The sequence below is a fragment of the Aphelocoma coerulescens genome, chromosome 4, assembly GCF_041296385.1.
Source record: "Aphelocoma coerulescens isolate FSJ_1873_10779 chromosome 4, UR_Acoe_1.0, whole genome shotgun sequence".
NCBI classification, from domain to species: Eukaryota; Metazoa; Chordata; class Aves; order Passeriformes; family Corvidae; genus Aphelocoma; species Aphelocoma coerulescens.
Genome location: NC_091017.1, coordinates 32,709,650 through 32,736,827, shown reverse-complemented (window position 1 = coordinate 32,736,827; position 27,178 = coordinate 32,709,650). Strand labels below are relative to the sequence as shown.

Genomic DNA, 27,178 nt, shown 5'->3' with positions numbered 1-27,178 from the left:
TACAAATGCACCATGCAGCAGCAAGGCTGAGGTTTCTGATGTGAATCCTGCTATTTGTGCTGCTATGTGTAGTCTTCATGTTTTGCTGATGTCTTGTCCAAGCAAGCAATACTGAGCAGTTCCTTGGTAAGACACAGTACTCTTGATGTAACTATAGTATTGGATACTGAACTTACATGATGAGTGATGCAAGAGGAACAATTTGTTTTGATGCTCTTGTTTGGGGTGATACAAGGATGGCACAGGACATGGGTGACCCAGGAAAAGAACCCACTCAGACTGATGTAACCTGCATCTCTCCCTAGCGTGAGACCTATAGCATTGACGGTATCTCCCCTGACAGATAAGAGATTTTTGCTGTGTAGAATATTTGTTTGTCAAGGACTTAATGCTAAATATGCTAAGACTTCCACTGCTTGGTATCAATAGGCCATGGTGGTGAGCAGTTCTAGGGCTGCAGGAAAAAAAATGGATATAGCTCTGGGCTTTAAAAATCGACAGCAATCTTGCCCTCTTACTTAATAATGTGATCTAAGATCGTCGCTGGGGAAAGTTTACAAGACTGATATATGTAGTACTGCTAGTTAGTTGTTAGTTGAGCTCTAGGTCAGCTTGAACTTAGTATATTCTTAGCTTCCTCATTTTACTTCATAAACAGAATTTTTGAGAATACTCGTGTCATCTGGCTAAACTGTAGCTTTAACCACATGGACTGAACAAGTTGTTATTCCTAAGATTTCATATGTTACTTATATTTCTTAAACATCTGGTAGCTATGCTGTGGACTAATGATGAGTTTACAAAATTGACGCAAGGTTCAAGTTTATGCAAAATATGCAAAAGTTATTTTACATTTTGGGACTTCTTTAATCTAAAGAGTTTTAGCTCTTAATCACATCAAAATGTCACTCTGTGTGTGCCATAGGGATATGACTAAGACACCATCTGTGACTTGTGTGCTGTTGAAAGCTGGTAGGCACTGAAATTCACCTCTGGAAAAGGAGGAATGTGCTTGTGGAATGTGACAGTTGTTTTGGGGTTTGGTGGTTGGTTTTTTCCCCATCTTGTGCTTGCCTCACTGAATGGTGGGATGAGAGCTGCTGCTAGGGTTTAAGTCCTTTCAATTAATGTTTTTTCAGATGCTTTTCTGTTTTGGAAAAATGGTAGATCCAGGACAGGTTCTAAGAAACTTTTAAGATCCTTTTTTTCATGTTGCTTCTTGAGTGTTAGATTTTGGTACATTGGCAAATAGCGCCCTCTGATAGCCACACAGCTAATTTCACATGCAATCTATAACTTGACTTCCAGAACTTTTTCCCCTCAGACTTCACCTGAAAGAAATGGTTACCGTACGCAGGAGATTAGAATTTATCTTTGGTTTCTCTTAACTCTTCTCAATTCCTTTTCCTCTTAGGATGCTGTTTGTTGACCTGATTTGCCTCGGTGACTGCTTTTGCTTTTCAAGGACTCTGAAAGCAAGGCTCTTAATCTGTCAAGTGGGATGTCAGGATTATGGCTGACATTTATTTGAATAAAACTTGAAGTAGAAAGGTGAATTAGTTCAGAGAAAAGTTAAATTGGGACCAAGCAGTGAAGACTTGTCCTAAAAGCACCTTTCAGGTTGGGATATAGATGAAAACGTAAATTGCTCAGACAGTAGGGCAGGGCAGCAGTTAAGATTTCTAGCTGTTCAGTATAGTATATTAAACCAAATGCTTAGAAGCTTAAGTAGCTGCAGAATTGTTGCTTGCAAGGAAAAGGGTTGTGATTTAGTTGTTGTGTACTTGCTAGTCCTCAATCCATACCATCTGCAAATGGGCTAAATGGTTTATGTTAGATTTTTTTGGAGTTCTTTGGATGAAAGGGTCTTCTGTTCCATTTGGCACACTCAACAGTATATGTGTTCCAGATGACGACTTAAACACACTTAGATGTGGTTCTTAAGCCCCTTTGTGAAATGGCCACAGACTGAAACTTGGGAGGTTCCTTCTGAACACCAGGAAATGCTTCTTGCCATCAGGGCATCTAATCACTGGTTGCCCAGAGAAGTTGTGGAGTCTCCTTCCTTGGAGATACTGAAAAGCCATTTGAGCAGAGTCCTGAGCAACTGAGTGTAGGTGGCTCAGCTGCAGCAGGGAGGATAATTGACAGAGGTCCCTTTGATCACCATCAGTCCGTGATTCACTGTGTTCACTGTGATTCAGGAGTGCATGTGCATGGCTGCAAATAAATGGGATTAAATAAATGCTTAGTGTACTGTCTTGCTGTCTTTCATTGCTTATTAGCTCAATGCAAGGTTTTTTGGTTTTGTTCTTTTTTTCTTTGGTTTTTCTTTCTTTTGGTAGCTGAAGCTGCTAGAGTTCTTGATTTTGCAGGTTCATTGTGGAACTCACAAAGCTTCCTTTATACTTCCTTTACACAGCTTTTTGTGCAGACAGTGTTCTTGGGGAAAGTGTTTTGGAATGACAGCGCTCTCTTGCATGATGTAAAAAAAAACACAAACAAACAAAAGAACTGCAATTGCGCTTAGGTTTTGAGGTTGCTTTCTAGAAGACTGCATTCTGCATAACCTGCATATACTTTTGGTCTCACTCATAGCTGGAATGGAAAATTTTAGTATGAAAAGTGTTACATCCAAAAAAATGAAACAGGAATATTTACTTCATTAAGTCCAGGCAAGATCAAGGCTTTGAATTGCTGTTCATGTAGGCTGAGCAATCTACTCTGGCTCTTTCTCTAAGGGCAGAAGGATATTATCAGCCTCTGCTGTGCTGCCTACGGGCTCTGGAACTTTCTGCATGTTCTTTTTTTCTATGCATATTTAATCACAGGTAGGCAGAACTGGCATACCAGGGAGCAATTTTGTAGTGCTTCCTACATACAGAAAGCTAGTCATAGTTAAAATCACGGAGTGAGTAAGGTTGGAAAGGACCACTGGAGGTGATCCAGTCCAACTTCCCTACTCAAGCAGGATTCCCTAGAGCATGTTACTCAGGATTTTGTAACTCAGGATGCACCTACTTCTGGGGAAAGACTTGATGGCAATCACAGAGGGAGGAGGGAGCCGCTCAAAAAAGTATCTTCTTCCCCTGCTGGAAGAGCTCTTGCTGTGGCTATGATACTTGTGGTTTTGGTTGTCTGGTTCAGATCCCTTCCCTTTACCTTGGTTTGATTACATTAATCTGATCTCTGGAACATCTAGGGCCAACTTAAGTCTGGAATGCATTGAAGTCTTGCAGTTCGTAGAGAAGTGAGGTTTATGGTATGTAGATGTAGACAGGGAGTCAGGTTGTCTTGCTAAGAGGTTGAAACTTCATTGAGTGAAGTCTGAAAGTACTTTTGAGGCGAACAATGACTGAAACAAGAGTCTTTCTGAAAAATTAAAGAGTTAAATTAAATTAAAGTCCCTTCAAAGTGATGCTTTGTAATTTTCTTTTTGTCTAGATCCTTCTTTTCCCTTCAAAACAAACAAGCAAAAAGGTGGTACTGGGAGACCTTGTTCATGATGCTTCTTTGTTTTCTTACTGCTGCCTTGAAGCCTGTTTCTGTGAATTGCTCAACTAAGCTGGAGGAACCTGACCTCTAAGTGTTGTTTCCACTTAATGTTTTACTGGGCCTCTGCTCAGTTTGGTATTGCATCCTGTTACTGTAGGAACTAGTGCAGTTTCTGCAGCATATAGATTAATGAGAACCTGCCTTTCAAAGATCAGATCTGTGTCAATAAAGGGAGATACTTGATATGGCTATCCTCTGAGCCTGATGGACCAAATGGTCATTTTAGCTGTAAAGCAAGAAATGCCTCTGCTAGGAGAGAGCCATATGCCAAGCTGTCTGTGTGTGTTGTCTCCTCCCACATACTGATGCCCCCCGCAGCTGCTGCAATTGTTTATCTAATGACAAGGTAACAGAAACATGCAAGCAGGTGCTGTATTCATCTGGATTACATTTGGGACTTCTTTAATCTAAAGAGTTTGGTCAAAGTAGCATTTTTAAACTAGAGGTACCTTTCTTTTACTTGAAAATGACCATTTAAGACCGTCTATCTATACATTTTAAAACTGTGGATCTCCAGGTACTGGCCTGTAGGGTTACAATCATAGAATGATTTGGGTTATCAGGGACCTTTAAAGATCATGTAGTCCACATCCCCTGCCATGGGCAGGGATGGTGTTCACCAGATCAGGTTGCTCAAAGCCCTGGGCAGCTTGACCTTGAACACTTCCAGTGATGGGTAGCCACGACTTCCCTGGACAGCCTGTTCCAGCCTTGCAAGAAGTTCAGGTGGATGGCATCTGTAGCTTTTCCTCTGTCAACAGATGCAATCATTTCATTGTGGAAGGCTACCAAATTAGTCAGGCATGATGTGCTCTTTCTGTCTCTAAGCAGCTCCGTCTTCCATGTGTTTTGATGTGTCTTCCAAGGGAATGTTCCATGATTTTACTGGATGTGGAGTGAGGCTGCCTGGTTGCTAGTTCCCAGGGTCCTCCTTTTTTTACCTTTTTTCAAAATGAGTCTGGCGTTTTCCTTTTTCCAGTTACTGGGGATTTGCCTTACTGCTAAGACTTCTTGGATGTGATTGAGAATTTCTTGGGCATCTCAGCATCAGCCAATTCCTTCAGGACCCTGGGATACATCTCACTGGGTCCCATGGACTTATGTTCAGGTATCTCAGGTGGTCTTGAACTTAGAGCGAAGGGAACTGCAGTCTACCATCCCAGCCTTGAGGTTCAGGGAACGGAGAGATGTGGGAAGAGAGATTACTATTGAAAGCTGAGGTGAAAAACTGTTGAATAGCTCAGCCTTCTTCATATCAGTTGTCAGTAGTTCTTGTGTCTTATTTATCAAGGGGAGAGATGTTTACTTTAATCTTCCCTTTTCTAGCCAGTGTTCCTGTAGAACTGTGCATTTCCTTCTTACACTTTAGTTTGACCAGGAGGTCCTTAGTAAGTCATGTTTGTTTCCTGCTTCCCTTGCCTGTTTTCTTACATGTGGTAATTAAGAGCTCTTGGGCTCTATGAAAAATGTCCTTAAAGGGCTGCCAGTTCTGTTCAGTTCCTTTGTCCCCGAGGGCAGTTCTGTGGGGGATCCCATCCATTAATTCATTCAAGAACTGAAAGTGCGCTCTTAAAATTTGGAGTCCTTACTCTATTCTTCACCTGGTCTGTATCCATCATGATAGTGAATTCCACCAGGGTATGACCACTGCAGCTCAGTCTGCCACTAATCTTGACATACTTAATTAGTTCATCTGTGTTGGTAGGCAGCAGGTCTAATAATGCTTCCCCTCTAGTTGTGCTGTCTGTCACCTGGATTAAGAAATTATCCTCATTGCACTCCAAGGGTCTCCTGGACTGCTTACAGTTTACTGTGCCGCTTTTTCAGCAGATGTCAGGGTGATTGAAGTCTCCCAGCAGGATCAGAGCCTGCAAACATGACACATCCTGTAGCTGAAGGAAGGAAGAACTCATCATCAACAAGCTCCCTTTGATGAGGTAGGCTGTAGTAAACACCTGCCATGAGGTTTACTTTATTGGCTTGGCCCTTAATTTTTAGCCGTAAGCTCTCAACTTTTTCACTGCTTTTTTTCCAAGGCAGCTCTCTAGAGTCAATCCATTTTTTTTTTTTTTAACTTGGAGGGCAGACACCTCCTTGCTTTTCCTTTCTTGCCTTTGCCTTCTGAACAGTTTATAGTCTATTTCAGTATTCCAGTTGTGTGATTAGATTGTAGCTTTCTAGCTGCAAAGTGGCTTCCAGCTCCTCCTGTTTGCTACCCATGCTGTGTGCATTGGTATAGAGACACTTCAGCTGTGTCACTGACCTTGTCACCTTCTTAGAGGACCATGCCATAATTCCTTTGAGGCATTTCACAGGTGTTTCCCTCTTGGTTCTTAATATATCAGCAGTCTCTGACTTTTCTCTGTTGCTCAGAACTTTATCACCTTTTCTCTGCTACTTGTCTGCTGTTCCCTCCTGCTGTGAGAACTCTTGTTTCTGTCTGTGCTATTGGGGAACACCACCTAATTCCCTTTAAAATTTTTTGTTTTGGCATAGAGGAGCCTAGCGTTGCTTTTGTAAGCTTCTGCTTTGTACTACTGCTGTGAGTGTATTTGTCTCTTGTTCTGTCTGCCCCAACAAAGAACAAAAGCAACATGCTGGTTCATTGGGAACAAACCAGTGTCTGTCTGGGCTAATGGGAAACTGGAATGCCCTGAACAAGGGAAGTAGAGAAGGCCAAATGATGGGAAGCACTAGGAACTCACACTGACCCAGCAGGTAATGTTAGGTATACTCTAAACTAGAAACACAAAATGATTCTTCTCAACTCCTGTCACCAGCACGTCCTTGTGCTGTCCTTTCTTGTGCCAACCAGAGCATGTCATGTTGCTTCATGAGGATGGGCAAATTATTGCTTCTCTGTTCTGCCTTGTTGCCTGACCAAACATTTGCAGCCACCCAAAGCAGCGTGGGCAGCAGCAGGGCTGGATATAGCAATTCTGCCACTGTGGTCTAGGTGAAACAGGTTGCCCAGAGAGGTCGTGAAGTCTTCTTCTCTGGAGATGTTCAGAAGCCTTCTGGACACTCCTGTCTCTGGTCTGCCACCAGGTTATCATGTCTTCTTATCAATAATCTACCTGCAGTAATTCCAGATAGGTCTGGTTATTGCCTCTATCCTATCCTGACACGTGCTTTGGTGTGCTTAGCCTTTCTGCTCCATAATCCTCTCCTCATTCAACTTCGACAGCATTCACTATAGAGGGGCAGTCAAGAGCATAGGATCTGTTTCTCTCCTTTCTTTCCCAACTTCTCTTGACTGAGCTGGCAGTGGTGTTTGAGGCCGTGGATGTTATCAGGTCCAGTAGCAATACTTAAAACCTTGGAGCTCTGTGCAGCCTCTGTAGTGATACTGTCTCTCAAGTTTTCTCTTCATAATTCCAGTGGCTGATGAGTACAGCCTGTTTCTCCATGACACAGGCGAGACTGGGTTTGCTCACAGAGGCAGAAGTTAATCAGTGATGCAGTTGTGGTTAATATTACTAGCAATATCTCATATATTCAATTGCATGAAGTTAAGAGTGGGGTGCTACAACTTCTGTTATATGTAGTCACTTTGTGAAGAGGCTTATGTATCTAGTAACTTGCCAAAATGGGATTATTGGCTCTAGATCACAGAAGTATAGTATCTAGGCAAGAAACTGGTGTTCTTGTAACAAGAGAAAAGCTTCAAAACTTTAGTGGTTTGATTTACATGTAGTGGTAGTTAGGGGAGGAGATGCATTTAGCATTGGCTGAAAAAAGTTAATACTTTGCATTCCAGGGTGTTGGCTAGATGTTTTCAGGATGTGGAGGTAAATGAGTGCGCTGTGTTTCTTGTCAGCTTGGAAACATATCCTACACGAGACTTAGACTGAGAGGTGTGTGTGTTCCTGGGAACTAAGGTTAGTGAGAGACTGACCAACTCTAGAGGTGTCATTTAGAGAAATGAAAGATAGCGCCTATGTTGTAAATCAAAAAGAGGCCTTTTTCTTAGGCTGTATCCTCTGTACCTTGATTTTTCAGGAGTAAGTAGATAAAGCTAAAGTAATATGGTTTGAAAAGAACCTTTGGAGATCATCTCCAGAAGTCAAACTTGAAAAGGGGGAAGGAAGAGTATGTGCTAAAGCTGGGGTAGCTGGAAGGGACCTCAAGCACAAGGCAGTGGGGTGCAGTGATAAAAAGCTGGTGGGGAGCATATTCAAACGTGCTAATTAACAAAGCTTCAGGAGTTAATTTTTGGCCACAACATCCTTACACTTGCCTGTTAAGTGTACAGAACTGAAACAGAATAGATTCTTGATAGAATCTGTTTCCACATTGCCTTTTCAGGCTACTCAGAAACTATCCTCTAAAACTAATGTGCAGCGTTTGAAATCCAAAATAGCTACAATTAGCTAGAATGGCTTGTTCTGTTGTGTTTCTTTATAGCGGGAACGTTTTTCCCCACATGGGAGATCTATCTTGAAATTTTTACACATCCCTGGTGTATTGAAAAGGAAATTTAGAGAGACACACTGTGTCTAGATCTCACATACCCTGTGGTTAGAAGACACTGTCTTGGGCTAAAGTGTTAAAGGTTTTGAACACGCAGGAGAACATTCAATTAGAAGCTACCTGGGGTTTGCCAGGTATAGAAGTACAGCTGTGTTACACTGATAGGCTAAACATCAAATGCTGGATTTCTCTTGTTAGCTCCTGTTGATGACAACATTGCTCACTGGGATATCTTTCTGTGTGATTATGTGCTTTAAAAGTATGGAGACGTTAGAATCAAATAGTCAATTGACTATTTTTGCTTCCTTTATTCATATACATTCTAATACAGTCTTTATTTATATGATTGGTTCTGTTTTCCAAGATTCCATTTTCGTCATTTCATGGTGTAGATGTTTTCTTAGGACTGAAAAAGGGCAGTGTCTGCAGAACTGTACCCCTGGCTGTTGGAGAAGCTGGAGGACGAGTGGGATGAATGATTGCAGAGAAAAGAAGGATGAATCTCATGATTACAGCAATTGAGTTCTGATAGGTTATTTTTCTGAACCTGGTTTGGCCACTTTAAATGTGTGTTCCACAGGCAGTCAATAATTCAGGGTGTTTGCAGGGAACCAGCTTAAGCCTTGTTAGTAAATTTTTAATGTATTTGCCTAAGTTTTAAAAAAAACCCCTAAAAACTGGACACAGAAATTGTGTGTTGTAAGCCTTGGCCAAATCCTTCATGGTTCATTAGCATGACTGAACAGGTCAGATACCCTGCATAATCCTTTGTCCTCTTGGCCAGGAGAGGAGCTGGAAGCAGTACTGTGGTGTTGTCATCTGTGTGTGCCAGCAGAAGTAGCAGTGGAAGCACTCTTGGTTGGTTTGCATAGGATGGAAGAATCAAGAGACTTGAAAACGTGCTTCTCTTTTAACACTGGGCTCAGGCAGTTGTAGATGCCTTTGAGAGTTCTACACCTGTTAGCTGTCATTTTTTAAAGTCACCTTTCTTGCCCTAACTTGCCTGAACAGGGCTTCATGTGCTAGTCCAAACCTCCAAACTGGTCAGATCCCAGTCATTTCTATCTCTTGGTCTTTCTTCATGGATTTTTTCTGGGCTATTATCTTTTCCCCTGCCACATCTTTTTCAGTTTTCTCCCCTAGCTCTTTGACTGAGGATTTTTGCTATGTGAATCCTTTGTTGCCTTCTTATCTGGTCAGTGCTGTGTTTCATCATTTTGTACTGCCTGCTTTCTCTTGATTAGACAATTAGTTGCTGGTACTGTCTTTCAGGCTACTACTCTTACCCTGATGCCTCTTGGGACAAATGGCTTCCCTCTCCCTGGGTATAGAGAGTCACTAACAGGGTCCAAGAGAAGAGAGATGGGAGATACAGAGTCTGTCTCTCCATACTTAGTTCCTATACTGCCTATTGTGTTTAAAAGAATCCGCAAAAGGTCATGTTTGCCTGTTCCTACTGGAGTGTGCCTGAGTGGCTTGAGAGTCTGGCTCAGTCTCAAACCTGTCCGTGAGTAAGATCCCTCAGTGGGTGGTAGCACGTATGGCACAGATGGTGTCTTCAGAAACGTAGGTGCCAGATCCTAACAAGACTCAGTGAGCACGTGCTAGCTGATTCGCCCTTGCCCCGCCCCCCATTTTGGTGTTTTTGTCTTAACATGGGGGAAAAAACCCCACCACCAAACAAAAAAGCCAAGGTTTTTCCTAGGCTTCCTACTTGAGTCTTCTTTCAGAAAGATCAGGCAATTGCGCCTTCTTGTCGAAGTGTAAAGTGAGTCAATTTACTTCACTGAAGCACCAAACTTTGGCAAAAATTCAGCTTGGGGGCAAGCATGTAGCATTGCATCCTGTAAACTAAAATATATGAAATTTGGCAATGTTAAAAGAATTCGAAGTCAGAAATGTATAACAAAAGAGGTTTGAATAAAAACGATACTACCAGTTAAATTTTTAATTCAGAAAAAAGTTTTTCTGAGAAGTGTTTTGCTAGTTAAAGTGTTTTATATTTATATATATATATACACACACAGAATATCAGTAATTAGTTTTGTTCTGAACTGGGTTATGTTTTTCCTGGGGAATTCTGTCTATGAAGTATTTTTATTCCCTTAGTTACAAAAACTGCTTGCAACTGTTTCTTTGCCTTGTCTTCTTCAGTCCAGCTCTATCTCAACAGATGTGGTTACGTGAGGAACCATAAATGTCTGCTGGTTTTTATTACTCGTCTCCTTGACCTTGAGTCTCTGTATACTGTCCCGTTATTCACACTTGTACAACATAAGTGTGTTGCTCTGAATTTGTAATACATTGTGCTTATTTTGCATGACATTTGGGGCCTTTTTGTCAGGCCTCTAATGTTGCCATGGGCTTTGTTTTCCAGTTCTGTACAAAATGTCTTGCTGTTGAGAGGTGGTGATCTGTATTGCATTATGTTGTTTCTCAAAAGAGTTCACAGGTGAAATAGTGGGATTTTTTAAATGGACTTTTCTAGTTGATAATTTACTGTATCAATGCCTTCCCAGCCTTATGGCTGCATATTGCATTCTAAGTATTTTTATGTACTTCAACTTTCATGTATTTATAGGATTAGTAGGGAAAAGAAATACCAGTGAGAACAGCCTCTGAACATCCAGTCTGCAGGGTACCAGGTTACACATCTTACCCTATTTGTTACACTTCTTGAAGGTGAGGTGATATGCCGTGGTTAAGTTTTCCTATGCAAGTGATGAGCCACTGAAAGGCTGGAGTACTGCTGATTTATAGAGGCGGGGTAATTTGGGATATTCATCTGGAAAAGGAACGGGAGTGGTAACAAGCAGCAGTAGTGGTAGTAAAGGCAGAAGCAGGTTCCCCAGCAGACTTCCCAGTGTGAGTCAGTGAATGCACAGCATACCAGCTAGCTGTCAGGAGGAACCCAAACCCGACTATTGCAAGAGATTCGGGGTTTATGTTTATCATGCAAAGTCATGTGGTCTTACTATATCTTAACTTGCCAACTTAGCCTTAGTCCAGAGAAGATCCTTTGCTGCAGTGCTTAACCAAAAAAAACAAAAAAAGAGGGAGAAAAAAACAGAAGGAAAAATAAAGAAAATTGTGCAATGTTTGTTTATGCCTTCATCATGCCGAGGAGACACTTAACAGTAAATAACCTGTGTATACCTGAGGTAAGATACTGTTTCTGCTTTCCCTGCACAGTGCTGCTGCAGCACGGAGCTGATCCAAACATTCGGAACACCGATGGGAAATCTGCACTGGATCTGGCAGACCCTTCAGCAAAAGCTGTACTCACGGGTAAGATGCATACATCTCTCAGCAGCATTACCTGAGTTTATTTTGTGTGTATAAGTTCAGCATCAGAAGAGCCTTCTGCCTTTCCAGATTTTCTGTTGTGTAAGAGCATTTTAAAACTGTCTTTTACCAGATTTCATGTTGATGTAATTGTTGTTAATCTGCTGTGCTGCTCTGCTATAGGTTTGCTTATTCAACTTATGCTAGTGCTGTAATTTTCTGTTAAAATATCATTTGTTATTTACTGTATTTCTCTGGGTTTTTTCTTTTTAATTGATACCCAATAGACAGATTAAACAGGATCCCCTAGCCCCTGAAAAAAAAATAGGAAAAAAATCAGGTCAATTGTTTCAAGACCTTCACTGTTAGGCAAGCAAGGACGTTTGTGTAACTATAAAAGTACTTGTGATCTGAAAGTCAACCTGCTACCGATTGCAGAGATCAATACTTACGTTAAATTTTGCTGCAGATTCACATGCTGCTCTTTCCTTCCTCTACCTTGTTAGTCATTTTGGGTTGAGCCTTTTCTCATCTACCAGTTTTTTTATGTTTTAGGGGCTGTTAGCTGCAAAACAATGTTTCATGAAAATATCCTACAGATATAACTTTGTATTTACAGATCTTTGATTTTTTTATAAATTAACTGTTCTGGCATACCAGTAAGCATGAAAAGTATAATATAGTAGCCTGTCAAATCAGTATCAAGAAATACATGGTCCTCTGTGCTGATTTTGACATCTAGGAAATAATGTTTAGAACAAAGTAATATTGGATTTTAAAATATATACAATTAGATTTATAGAAAGGGATTCAGCAGCTGAGGTTCATTTGACGGAATAGCTAGGGGTTTTTTTGCCTTTATTTCCTCTATTCTCTCTCTCTTTTTATTGACAGCTTAATTTATAGGTTATGTGCTATGCAACACCCGTATCCTTTCTTCAGATTATGTTCAGAGCACACCAGCTCCCTTCACTTTGTCAAGAACATTTCCTCATCTTCTTTTTTCAGTGTGCTGAGTGCTATACATAATTATCTACAGTGCTGCAGTGATTTGGGAGTGCTTTTGGAACAGCGTACTTTAAATACATATGATTTACTTTAATTACTTTGTGTCAAATATAAACACGTTCCTACAGTGTTAACACTAATGTTAGCTGTGCTAAGCAGGTAAATCTGACTTTTGGCTGTTAATGGGTACAGTTGTACAGATGCTGAAGATAGAGAGGGCACCAGGGAGTCAAAGTACCTCAGAAGTGTTAAAGGACGTATGACATTTACTTGTGGGGAACTTGACATACCTACAGTGGGGGGGTTACAGGCCCCAAGCTGCTCTTCAGGCTGTGCAAGTTCAGGATAGTAGAGGAATAGTAGGAGATTAGGCAAGTCAGTGACCTTATGTCTGCTCCAGTGATTTCTCTGGGCACTAGATCACCTTGTGCTTCGGGCAGGGGAGAAGGCAATGTGTCATAGCAAACAAGTGGAGATGGATTCAAAGCAGCCTTCTGAGAACATCTTGTGAAATGCAGCCAGTGCCCGTCTCTGGGCTTACCCCTAATGCCTCATACACAACGTCACTGACTGAAGCCGTCTGCAGCCAATGAATGTTACCAGGCTGTGCATGTAGACACACATGGGGCTATACATGTTTAGTTGTTCATAAAAAGACATTGTTTTTGTATGTGTTTGTTCTTTCCAGCAAGAAAATCAGCTTTTGTTTTTATCAGCTTTGTCCTCAAGGTGGCTCTTGGCTATGCTGGGCTCTGTGCTGTGTACCTGAGTTCCAAGCTGTTCAATCAGGGCTGGACTTGGGCTGTAGCTGCATGATAACTGAAAAACCTAACACTGGAGATGTCATTTAAATGGAAGCTAGCTATTAAGAGCTGTATTTTTCTGCGTGTTGCCCTGCTTTATAGTATCTCTGTTAGGCTGCTATTTTTCATGCGTTTTCCATATGTTGTTACTTTCAGGTCTTGCTTCATCCCTCTGGAAAAAGGGGTCTTAAGGGATTTCTTAGGATCTATCTGGCTGGGGATAATCTTCAGCTACAGCAATGCTTTGCAATTAGGTGCATCAGAACTTAAAGGTATTACTGGATTAAGGATGAGTAGGATATATTAACTTAATTTTAAGTATTTAGTATTGAATGGTGGGATTTTAGGAATGCTCATATTTAGAGCTTCTGGGAGTGGAACACAGTCTGTAATTTGTCATTGTATTTGAATCTTTAAGCAGCATGCATGTCAAGGCTGCTCTCATTGTTATTTTGGATTCCTTTTTTCTATCTGTGTCTATCATAGAATGTCCTAGGTTGGAAGGGACCTTAAAGATCATCTAGTTCCACCCCCCCTGCTGTGGACAGAAGGCACCTTTCATTAAACCAGGTTGCTTAGAGCTCCATCCAACCTGGCCTTAAACATATTCAGGGATGGGGCATCCACAGCTCTGGGCAATCTGTTCCAGTTTCACAGTAAAAAATTTCTTCCCAACTTCCAACTTAAACCTACCCTCTTTCAGTTTGAGTCCATTTCCCCTTGTCCTATCTCTACGCTGTCTTGTAAGAAGTCTCTCACCATCTTTCTTGTAGGCTCCCTTCAGGTACTGGAAGTCCACAATTAGGTCACCCCAAAGCCTTCTCCAGGCTGAACTGTCCCAGTTCTCTCAGCCTTTCCTCACAGGAGACATGATAGGCTGTATGACCATAATAGACTTTTCCACATTGCTACTGTATTGATTGTTGAGAATATGGGTTCCTCTTAAAACTTTTTTGACTGAGTATTTGCATAGGTTTGTGTATCTGTGTTAATTGCTTTGCGAATGAACTGTGATTACAGTCTCCCTTTGACCTCCAGAGCAGCAAAAGTAAACAGAAAATTTGTTGGTAATTGATTAGACCTTTTCAATTTGACAAAGAGTTCTGTATGTGTTTTAAAAGGGAAATTCCTGCTGCATAAAAACCATTTCTGCTGTTCTGGAAGCAAATGCTGAATCCACAATGACTTGTTCTTTTCTGTCTTCCAGTCTAGAATAATGTATACTCTTATTTTCACTTGGATTGCAGAAAGGATATTTAATGCAGTAGTTTCTGGCACGACTTCCAGCCATTTTCCTGCAACATCCTCTTAAAATATGTGTTTTATAAGGATACATAATGCAGATGAAAAGCATTTTGATGGAAATGGACTTAGAAAATTTCTTTGTGGAATAAAGTGAATTTTATAGAAATTAAACACCCAGTACCACCTTCTTAAAAAAAAAGAAAAAATTACGTAATTGAGGAATCTGCTTTTTACTACTTAGAAGGCACTCTATTTTCCTCCTTTTGCAGGATTAGCAGCATTTGTGTGAACCAAACACTTTGTGTTTGAAAGGGTGAATATTTTGTTTCTTCTTACTTAGCATCCCGTACTGTTCCCTGAATCATGTTGTCAGAAAAAGGATTCTAATCCTCTTTTTCTCTAGGCTGAAGTGGTACTACAGGCTCCAAAAATATATCATATCTAAGAACATCTAAGAGCTGTTAAACACGTCAGATTAATATCCAAGTTTATTTCATTTTAGTTTAGTTGTCTTTGGGGTGTGTGGTTTCTGAGATGGGGACTCATCTTTGTTGCCATACATAGCACTGTGGCACTCCCATCCAGAACAGGGCCTTTGGGAGCTTTTGCGCTACAAGTCATATTAGTCTTCATTATTTTCTTACCCTGATTATTGCCTCTTTAAAGACTAACATCCTTTTATATCTTCCCTGTACAGTATAGGACGAGCCATGTTGTTAATGATTTATGTGAATTATATTTTTGTTTGTTTTTTTCCACACAGCGATGCTTTCTTGCCACTTACTCCCCATATTATCTGCTATTCAGAAATGCTTTCTTCATGTGAATGGTCGTTCTTTGTACTTGAGCAGTTTCCAAAGGAGCTGTTAGCAGGAGCTGAAGGCATTTTTGTTGGATAATGTATTTTTGTCTGCTTCATGCCAGCATTTTGCGGGGTTGGTTTTTGTTGGTTTCAAGGATTACTCCCTTGAAACAGATCAAAATGAAAAAAGTCTGAAAACTGCTGCATCTCTAGATTAAAGTAAGATTTCTTAGGTATGAAATAATGTCTTGTTTATTAATAGAATCAATTTTCAAAGTTAAACAAGACTCTGATCTTCCTGCTTACTGCGGAAATAATGTCTTTTACAAACAAAGTGCTTTAGGTCCTATTGAGCATTTCTCACTTGAGTTTTTCGGATGTGAAGGACAGCTTGATGAGTGAAAGTATAGCTGGGCTAAGGTTACTAAAGGTGTTAATGAGGATTCATGTTTTCATCTATTTTTCATGTCAACTTTTTAATTTAAGCAGGGAGCATAGTTCATATATTGAAATATATTTGCACAATTCTTTTTGAAGTGAACTGCCATTTGTGCATAATTTGCCTGCAAGGAAGGGAAAAATCTGGTATTTCACTACAATAAGTTTACTGAACTTCAGAGAATGGAAAATGGATTTTAGGTACAACTTAGCCATTTAAAAATAGCAGCAAAAGAAATTTTAGTTTGAGTTAATTTTGTTTTTCCTGTGGTACCTTTACAGCTTGACTGTCTCAAATCCTAAACTATTTCCTTCTGGGTTGGTCTTTTTTCCTTCTAGGTACTCCTAGGGTATTGAAGGCCTTCCGGATAAACAACAGCACTTCATTTTGGGAGCTGCCAATCTTCTCCCCCTTTCCTTTAATTGATCTAATTCTTACATAGTGTGTGCTAAATCAGATCATTTGGACAAGGTTTAGCTTCTGTCTTTACAAAACAGTATAATAAACATCAGTGCAAAAGGAAAAGTGATTTCATTGTAAGGAGGGCAGGTGCTGCTAGAATGGTTTGGGCCACCCACCTGTCTAGGTCATTGTCCATTCTGACAGTGACACTGGATCTGCTGCCTTACAGAAAAGAGCAAGAAATCCAGCAGTTGAGGAATATCCTCGACCTGCAGAAAACGTTCACCTTATTCCATATAAGCTGTTGGCACCCATCTTGAAGCAAGAGGTCTGAAGAGCCTTTCCAGAACTTGTTCAAATGTATGTTTCTGTGATTGTTACTTGTTTAGCATTCAGGCAGGTTTATTCTTCCTTTTTACCAAGACCTAACAGGAGGAAATAAACCATATGCTCTAGTTCACTGGTATGAGTGCCGTGTGATGCTTTTACATTTGGAGTCCATGGTGATCTCTTACGTTTACTTTCTGGAGCATTATGAGGAATATCAGCTTTCCTTTGGGAATGCCGGGGCAGTTGTTCTTCCAGTCTTTGGAAAGATATGGGCAAAAGGTACTTATGGCACAGACCTAGAACATAAAGTCTACCATTTTGGTGGCCCTCATCTAGAAGCTCTAGCTCTATGGATTTTAAATCTCATCTTCTGTTTTTGAGAGAATATTATGATGATAACTATCTCGATGTATTTATAAATGTATTGTTTTTAAAAATCTCATTTAGTGTGTGGTCTAGTTCCTACTTTCCTCTTGGAAGAAAGTGCACAGGTTGCTTAGCAAGCCAGGAATTAAATGCTGTCTTCTCAGTTCTGGCATGGTCACATTTCAGTTCTATTTCACATTTCCTTTTTCTCTCCTCAAGAGGAAAGTAGATGAAACAGTCCTCTTTTTGTTCTAGATGTTGTGCCATACTTGGTGTGCACTTCTGCTGTCTTTCTTCTTCAAGAAGAGCAGTTCTTGATCTTTATAAGGTGGACATAAAAAGTTTCACCTCAGTGAAAAGGAAGTTGCACTTTGGTGGTACTGCTGGGATCACTGGTTCTCTTTCTACTTTCCAGCCCTGCATTATTATTTCAAGACAATGTATCTTGATTTGAGCACTGTGCTCAAATCTGGTATAGCACAATTGACTTCTGGAGTGATGATTTAATAGCTTCCATGGCATTTTGTTATTCCAGGTTTTATTCAGGCTAAGTTTGTTTTTTATTACCTCTCTGATTGCAGAAGAGCTAAATGGTTTATGGGAGCCTCTAAAGCAATTCCGAATTCTGAAGTTTGTGGTTTATACTCCAGTATAATTCTAGGTGATTTATATTATGCATGCAGTGTTTATTACTTTGTCAGTACTCCATTTTGTTGCTCATTCCCTTGGTTTCTTTTAGGTCCTTCTAGTTTCTGCTGTTTTTTCTCTGGTAATTAAATAATTTAAATATTTCCTTCAGTGTGGTGGGTTATTTAACACAAGTTGCAGTGTATTTTATCCTAAAGGAAACAAGTTATTCTAGCTTTTAAGTGTCTGAAGTATTTTGGTTCTGACTCCATAACTGCATAATTTCTTTAAACTCTTATTGAGGGACTTGTGTAAGGATTTATGGGAACTCATGTGTATGTTCTGCTGTGTGAAGTCCATTTCCAGGCCTTATTGTTCTTGGATTTCTTCCTATTGTAATTTCAGCTCTGGATGCTCGTTTCATAGGGCTTAATTTTAGGATAACGAGAGCTTCTCTCTTTCCTCCTGCTCCATATTTTAGAGTTAAGTGCTATTATCCTTATCTTTCCTTTAAGCTTAGATGTGTATCATGAAGTGGCTTCTTTGGAATGTGGGTGTCAGCCTACATCAGGCAACTTTTCATTCTTCTTTGTAACTTCAATTTAGGCAAGGAGTTAAAAGTCTGTAGTCTGTTGTGTAGGTAGTCAAGTAAGAAGAGGTGCTGTGGGATTTAGGATTGGTGCTTTTATGAAAAGCATGGTTTTGATTTACACCATCCCCCTGGCAAGGTTTTTCACTCTTTTATTCCTTTTTACTGTTATAACACTTCAGTAATATTTACTCTTCAAATGGAATCAAGCTCTTAAGTTGCCAAAGGAACAAATTATCTTTTCAAAGTTTTCACAGAATACCTAAATCAAGTGTTTTGGTTTTCTGTTTCTCAGTTCTGCTGTTATATGGAGTTGTGGATGCTTTGAAATCTTTCAGAAACCTAATGTACACAAATTTATTTAGCCTATACTTCACACTGAAATTTTACAACATCAAATTGAAAAAAAGCATTTCCTCCCAGGGTTTGTTGTTATTCATGTGGACAGAATAACAAGTAAGATATTCATGGCTTGTAAGTAAAGAATCCAAAATATATTTTTCATGCTGCCCTAGGAAAAATAGTTGCAGAAACACGTAAGAAGCCTTTCTGTTTCCATAGTGCATCAGAGCACTCATCTTCTTTTTGTTTTGCCTTGAGCACTGACCTGTCTTATACTTTATTGATTTTTTTCCTTCTCTAAATGTTGATTAGGTAATTTAGTTAGTTGTTAAGTTTAGGCTTTGATTGTTCAGGGTTTTTTTTTTTGTATATTCTATGTTGTGAATTTTTGATTTTCATAGCAATTTCTGCCAGTCTTAAGACCAAATACAGTTTTGATCTCTACTACATTTTTCCATTGCCCATGGTTAACCTTCCTAGATTATTGTACCAAAATGGCCTTTTCACACTGTATACAGCATGCGATAATTAGCCAGGTGCAGTGGTAAGAACTGAGTGGATGGAGAATGTTATATCACATAATTTCTCATGTATTTGGTTCTGTTTCTAAGTAGGATAGCCATGCTGCAATTTTAACTATTTTAATGTAGTTTTTGTGTATTATGCTTGATTCTTATATGTAATTTAGTCTGTAAGAAGCATAGGACTGTTATGAAAGAATTTTTAGCTAGCGGGAGAATTCCTGCATACAAAAGCTCCCATGTATCATATGGGCATGTACCGTAGCTTCTAGAGCAGTCTTTGATACTTGTTTTCTTTATTTAAATATTGAAAGCGATGAGCCAGTCACAGCTGAAATCTGTGGAGTTTGTGAATTCATGGACAAAACATTTAAGATTATGTTTTTCCAGGTTTAATAGATGAATCTAAAAGAATGTTAATGTTGTGTAACGAAAATACACTGACTAAGAAATGGGAGAGGGAGACAATCTCAATTTTGCTTTTTTATGCATGTGTTAGGACACAGCCTGCTTATGAGACTGCTTACTGTTCCCCACTGCCTCATTCAACAGGATGGATGACTGTGCTCTGGGGAGGAATCAGGACTGCACAGTGTGGCTGTGCTGGGCACTCTTTCTGTACAGAGCTGCCGCACCACATTTGTTGTGGTGAGAGTGGGCTTGTTCTTGCCACCTGAGAAGTGCTCCTGCCATGATGAGTAATGGGCACCGGATGCAATTCGAGTTCTCTGCAGCATAGGGCACCTTACTGGGTCAGAAACTCTGTTTCTGCTTTAACTTTGCTACACATGTGCTTGATGTAATTTAAGTGTAGGACTTTGCCAAGGAGTTAATACTTTTGAAATTTAAAGGGACTTCAAAATTCTGTCTTAGATCAGACAATTTATACTCAGGACTGTAACAGTGCTCTTTGGGTTTGTTTGAAGCTCTTTACAATTTCCATGCCCCAGGTTTTGTCTTGCTCTTTTGCTGGGCTTGAAGCACACCGTATGTATTTGTCTTGGATATCCCATTTCACCCTAGGACGCTCCGTTATAAACTGATTGGTGATGTGCACTGGATTCTGCTGCTAAGTTTGCTTCTTCCAGCAGTTCCTATGTGGTTTCCCATTTATAGATAAAGCAGGTGTCCTGCATATAAGATTTTAGTTCGTTGTGCTGTCCTTATTAATAATACTGAATGCAGAGAGTGAGTCAGGGATCCTGTGAAAGTGTATGGTCATAGTGGAACGCATATACATGCAGGTTGAGTTTAGCATGCGTGGAAAGTTAACCAGATATTGGAGGGGAATGTGTTTTAATATAAATAGACCCCTGTAGCATCACCTTTTTTAGACTTCCCCCAGCATTCTCCTTTCTTCCTGTCCCTTATTTGCCTAGGTATCTACTTGCTTTTCCCTGGATCTGTGTGATCCTAGCTGTAGTCTTCAACAGTTTAGACAGATGGACTGGATTTATCAGGTTTGCCATACTGGGCATTTTTTCTAAGTTTGAAATGTGGCAGAACTCTTGGCTCATTCAAGTCTCTCTTCTAAAATATCTAGATACTAAAGTTTCTTCTCAGAGTAGAAGAGTTCTATATTTTATTCAAATACACAAAACGTTATATATGAGCTTTGTGGACAGCACAAAGACTCTTTGTCTTACAGATGTGGTGAATTTATAATTAAAAAAAAAACCCTAGATTGAGATAAGCAAGAAGAATTTCAGCCTGAAGGATTCAAAGTTGGCAGAATTACAATTGGAAACTAGTGTTTAAATCATAGTTAAGTAACCTTTAGTTTCCTAGCAGCTATCAGAAATGCTACCAGCTCTGTCTACAATTGGTTTATTGTAAAAAGTCATTTCTTGGGTGAAGCTTGTTCGGCTTTCATGTGGTGCTGTGCTTAGACCACCTACCTTCAATTATTTCAAAATTAATTTCATGGCATAGAGAACTTCTTTAATTTTAGGCATATGTAATGGAAATGGAATTGACCTGACTTATTTGATGAGGTGATCTGATTCTCAGATGCATGAGGCTCAGATGCAGCTTAGGTTTCATATGGCCATGGGTTAGATCTTTGTTTGATATACAAAGCTTTCCAGAGATGAATGAGGTACAAGAAGCTTATACTTAGTCTCATGTTACTTATACCATCACACAGGCCAAGCACTACAGTTCTGATGTGCATCCTTTGTGCCATGACACGAGGCCGGTGTCCAAACACTTGAGGCTATCCTCACAACTTGTTCTGTTGAAGGGGCAGTACATGGAGGAGAGAAGGGAAGGGGAAGGAAGGTAATATAAAGCAAATGGCTGTAACCTCTTCCTTATTGGACAGGTTACAGAGTATAGTTTGAACGTGTAAGAGACTGTTTTCTTTCTAGAAATGTTCCAGATACCCCTCTACAGTTGACTGTGGCATCATGTGGAGTGTTAATGTGGAGTCTTGGTACATATATCTCTACTTAAAGAGTGTCCCACATATAAGATTGAAATAGAACTGCATTGCTTCTGTTGTATTTTACATATGCTTTTTAACCCTGGAGAGAGTTTATGCTGTTATATACTGCAGTGTGTGGGAGTGTTGTAATTCTCATGTGCACACACGTGTGTGTGTGTGTGTTTATATTATCAACAAAAATGAGGCACTGCTGGGTTAGGTAATGACAGTATCGTTTTTACATAGTTGAAGTCACGTGTTGTTTTACAGTGGTGCATGAAGAGGCTTCTAGAAACATGCTTCTCTCTGAATGGGTATTTTAGTGTTACTGGTTTATGAATAAACTAAGAAGCTTCTGGTAAGATAAGGAGCCATTTCACTGACTCATTCATCCAAGCTATCATAAGTAATATAAATACTGACTACTAAGTTTGAAATCACAGGTTTTGGAGGCTGGTGAACTTTTGTTTATCTTTACCATTTGCAGGGGTGAAAGAAAAAGCAGTCTTGATGACTGACTATTTAAAAAAAAATTAAATTGTTTAATTAATTAAAAAAATTATTTAATTGTCAAATAAAAATCATCCCCAGCATACCTTTACTTTGAATAGAATGGAGCTTAAAAATGCTAAAACCCAAACAAACCGAACTGTATTTATATCCTCCTAGGAGGTTGCAATAAGAAAGGAAAAATACCTACTTCCTTATTGTTTGTCTAATTTCCTAATTTATCGCTGAAAGACAAACAGGTGATGTGGTGGACAGTACTGATGCATGAACTTGAACTTTGTAGAATACAATATATTTTATATTGTATATGTAGCACTAACAAGAAATATTAAAAAAAATTGTTCAAGTAGCTGGGTGTTTCAGTTTAATTTGTGTGGTGCCAATATATGGATCTGTAACGAAGAACATGGAAAATTTAGTCTAAAATGAAGAAAAATTGGATGGAACTGTTTTTGAAAACCTTGAGTACTTTTGTTTGTTGAAAATGTCAGGCTCAACAGAAGATTTATTAGCTTCATTTCATGCTTTCTAACTATTCGTTGTGATCATTAAATAACAATCAAGGCTCTTTCTGTTTGATGAGAGATCACTTGTTATACTTCAGTTTTCACTGGGAAGAATAAGTATTAGCATTTAAATGGAAATTGCTAATTTCTTCTTGCATATATCCTTAGGTCTCAATCCTGCCAGATGCTGAGCCACTCCAGTTATGATCCAAGAAAGTTTTGGGGTTAAGCTGGGGTTTATTCAGACATTTAAATGCTGCATGCTGAAGCAGGGCCACAATGCTTACCATATGTGGAAGGAAGATGGAGACCATTCCAGTGAAGGTCTCAGTGGGTGCTGTTCTCCTCTGGGGTATGATGGGTGACATGAAGGCAGTGGCTGTACCCTGCATTTTGTGAGTAGACAAAGCCTTGTTCCAGATTTTATAAAATGCAGCAAGTTACTAGTAAAAAGTCTTTTTTGTGTGTGTGGAATTATTTTAGAAGTATGATATGTGGGTATAAAGGAATAATGCAGGTCAAAGCAGTATTTCCCATTGGAGTAATGAGCATGCAGACCCATTATTTTTTCATTTTCTATTTTTATTGTCTTCATGAACAAAGAAACATGGTGGGTTTTTTCTTTAAAAATTGAAATTAAATTTCTGAGCTGTAGAGAGTGTGGTTGAGCTTTTAACTAACTTTGAGCTTTTAAATAACTAACTTTTAAATAACTTGGTTATTTATGAAAGTGTTATGTTAAGGTATGAAAAGGCAGAACTTGCCCTTCAAACCATATGTGTTGATGTGAGTCAGCTTCTTTTTGTCTGTCCAACATACTTACTTGCTGCAAAATGTTTGGCTTAGTGCTCCCTGTAGAAATGGGGCCTCACATGTCAAATCCTGGGATTAACATGGGATCTCTTTCCTCTTTAGCTTTCTCCCGTAGCCTCCTGCAGTCACTGCAGTGCAGTTTTCCTCTTTGGGCATGTGGTTCTTCATAGTGGCATTGGCAGGAACCTCTGACAATTCAAGGGCATACCACAAGCTTTGAAAATCTTCCTGTGTTTATTTCTCCTTACTCCAAGCAGCACAAGGGGGGCACAGAACAATAGCCTTTTTTCTAACCATCTTTGGTCTCTTTTTGTATAAATGAACATTGCTGCTTTTTCTTTTTAAAGTTCAAGAGTTCTTTTTTTTTTTTTTTTTTTTAATTTTCTCCTCTCATGACTAGAGTTGTTATATCTAGGTGGTGGACCATTTCTTCTCATACCTATTGTTCATCCCTTCCTACTTGATGAGGCTAATTGCTGCTTTTTTGTTCGTTTTTTTTTTTTGTTTGTTTTTTTTGGTGCTTTTCCAAGGGTAGGGAAGGAATAGGATTTTACTGTGTAGGAGGGCTATTGTCAGTCTCTTGTGGATGTATGATGAAGATTCTTTCTGAGCTATAGGAGTTTTCTCTGAAATTAGATTGAATTTGTCATTTGTACATGGCTGCTTATCAGACTTGCATAAAGGTTCAAAGTTTATAATATAGCAAAAATTGACTTACAATCAAGCTTTATGCTAAACGTCTATGTAATATTTTTGGAGGTGATTTTAAAAAGCATGACCTCACTGGGAAATAAGAAGTCATCAGTGTCTTTGAAAATACAGCAGCTGTGGTCTTCCTTTATCTTTACATCTTTCATACTTGAAAGACTAACTCTGGCAAAAATGACTGTTTTTCATGTCTCACAAGCCCGTTTGTTTCCAGTGTGCTTTAGAGATATTTCAAAATTACATTTTTTGTTATTTGTACCCAGTTTAGTTGCATTTAATCATATGCTTCATAACTTGCCCCTGCAGTGCAATGCAACTGTTCTTATGCTTAAAAGAACTGCATGATTAAGTGTTTTACTTGCTTGGTAGCATTGAACAGTTTCTAATTTTAACATAATAGTTAATCTATTGGCAATCTTGCATGAAGACAAAAGATGTTGAATTGGTACCACATTGTTAATGGAAATCTTTCATGCATCTGGCAAGCTATAATGTAAGTTAAGCAAAACCCTTTTGTTTTGGACATGCATTGATAAATCATACTCTGTTACACTGCAATACTTACAGAACTAGAATTAGAAAACAGTAGACCATAAAGTATGTGTGCTATGCTATTGATTATCTCTCCAAAATAGTTAGTATGTGTCTGAAACCTTTGTTTTCCACGATGCTTTTTCCTGTCCCTCAAAGACAGCTACACTTTTGTTGAGAGTAGGATAGTAGTTTTCAGTGCTAATTTAGAGACAGAGTCCTGAGACTTGTTACTGGTGTGTTGTAGATACCATTTACAGACATTAAAGGCATTTTACTCTTCCTTGCAAGAGCTTACAGGCCCAAAACTTGGACAAAAGAGGTTTTATCCTGTGTTGCAATTCTTGTAGTCTAGTAATTTCCTTTCTATAACAGAAGTGAGCTGTGTGTGATATTTTATTAGTCTGAAATATTTTAAGATTAGGCTTCCCTCTTTATGGATAATAAGCTTATTTCTCTGCTGCTTTGTTTCAGACACCACAGATCCTGCTGCTTTGGGTGATAAGTGTTTCCATTATGTTAAGCACTCATTAGACCATAGGTGGCTCATGTATTTTTCATTGTTGCATGTATTAGTCCTTTAAACAGCTTGGGAAATGAATTTTGGCAACAGAAATTCTGGGATTAGGTCAGCTAAGTTTGATCTTTGAGGGCTGATCACAAGAAGCAAATTGCAGAGTTAGAGCCTAGATTAGAAGTGAGAAACGCAAGCTGTATCAGTGAACAAGAGCTATTGTATCAAATAAAGCAAAATCAGCTCCCTCGGAGCACAAAATACTTTCCCTTTTCTCTTTGAGGACATGGAAGAGAACCCATGAGTAAATTCTTTCCTCTTCAGATCTTCCATGCTTCTATGCATGCATATGCTGGCTGAAGAGCACTGTGTCAATGAGCAAGCTGTTTTTAACTGTCTCCTTTTAGAACTTCATTGGGAAATTGTTTTCATATCCCCAATCTTATTCCTCTGGAAATGGCAATTTATATAGCTGAGTCTGTGAGAGTTAGGAGAGCTTGGGTGTTGGGAGGTGTACCCTAGGCTCTACAGAACATGGGGTGACGATACCTGTGCTAAGTCTGGACAAAGTCTTTAGAAGGAGAAATAAGATAGCAATGGTATTTAATTGACCCATACATGTAATGGTCTATCTTTGCAAACCAACTGAAACTGCCCTTATTAAAACCTCAAGTGACTTATCTTTTATACAGTTATTCCAAGGAAGTTTCTACAAAGCTTTCCTTGTCAGTAACTGCTAAAAAGTTGCACTCATAGTAATTAAACTTGCAAGCACTGATCATCCTGACAAAGTCCTAACCTTGGAAAGAACAAACTGACAGCCAAGTTCATGTCACTGGGTCTCTTCCCCTGCACCTTCCTCAGTTCTCTGCAGTACCTTTATGGTTTTCACAGATTTCACTTGATTAGAAATTGCAAGAGGGCCCTGAAGGTATTCTCTTCATCCCTTCTTCTTATTCTCTTTTCACTTTTCTGTTTGATACACCTTGTTTCTAGAGGATGTTCCTCTAAAAATTAGGCGTCTCTTTTGCCTTCTGCAGACCATTTTACTTGCTGGTACACAGAAAAGACAGGCAGACGTGACAAACCAGAAGACAATGATAGAGCTTGCCTAAGATTTATAAACTACATGTTGATATATGCATATTATTTACAGCAAAAGAGCAGTGGGCTTAATTATAATCATTCAACAGTACTGTTACCTTGAAATTTCATAAAAATACCATTTTAGACAAAGGCAATACCTTTATTTCTGGTAGAAAGAAGTGCTGTTCTCTATGCTCCTGAAAATAGAGAAGGGAGCTAATGAGCATAGGAAGCTGGTGATACCAATCCAAAAAAATCTGTATTGCCTTGAATAATGATATTCATCAGTACAGGATTAGTATTTTCTGTGCTGTTTGTCAGAATGGTGGACCAAGAGTCTGTTTGGGAATAAACAGGTGCAGATATATAGACCTGAGGAAAACCTACTAATGGATGTGTAGACTTTTTTGGTATCACCAGTCATTTGAATAACAAGTCTCATGTTAATCATGTAGTTGTAGTAGATAATGAACTCTTGAGATGTTTACTAATCCTAAAGTTAAAAGAAGTCTAAAAGAACCAGGCCTTCTCCTTTTTAGGAAAAATTCCTAAGTTGATCCAGTACCCTCAGTTTACTTTACATGTGAGCTGTGTTTTGATGGTTTTTGTCTGTTTCAGGGTTTCTTGGACATCTGAAAGATTGACTAAGACCTGTTAGTCATCATCATAGTAATTTGTTTACTGCTCTAAGAGTGTCTCCACAGGCTATAGTCCTTTGTGAATTCAAATTAGATCAGATTATTAGAAACTAAATTAGATGTTAGGAAAAGGTTCTTTACCCAGAAGGTGGTCGGGCACTGGCACAGGCTCTCCGGGGAAGGAGTGACAGCACCAAGCCTGCTGGAGTTCAATAAGCATTTGGACGATGCACTCAGGGACGTGGTGTGACTTCTAGGGATGGTTCTGTGCAGGGGCAGGAGTTGGACTTGATGATCCTTGTGGGTCCCTTCCAGCTTGTGGTATTCTGTAACAGAGATTCTGTAGTGAACTTTGCCAGTATGGATCCTTCCCATGGACTGCAGTTCTTCAAGGACTGCTCCAGCACGGTCCCCCAAGAGCCACAGCTGCCAGAAGACATGCTGCTGTGCGGGCTCTCCACAGTTTCCTTCAGGGCGCATCCGCTTGCTGTGACGTGGGGCTCTCCATGGACTGCAGTGTGGATATCTGCTCTGACACTGCAGGGGGAATCTCTTCTCTGGCACCTGCAGCACCTGCTCCCTCTTCTTTTTCTCTGACCTGGGTGTCTGCAGGACAGTTTCTTTCACATGTTCTCACTCCTCTTTTAAAGCTGATGTGCA

At 39.5% G+C, this 27,178-nt stretch overlaps 1 protein-coding gene across 1 annotated transcript in view; it reads left to right on the top strand.

Annotated features, from left to right (window-relative positions):
* TNKS (tankyrase) overlaps positions 1–27,178 on the top strand; it is a 136,617-nt gene that overhangs the window by 20,012 nt on the left and 89,427 nt on the right. Inside the window, exon 3 of the mRNA XM_069013450.1 lies at positions 11,221–11,316. Within this exon, the coding sequence (XP_068869551.1) occupies positions 11,221–11,316 (96 nt within the window). The remainder of the gene's footprint in view (positions 1–11,220; positions 11,317–27,178) is intronic.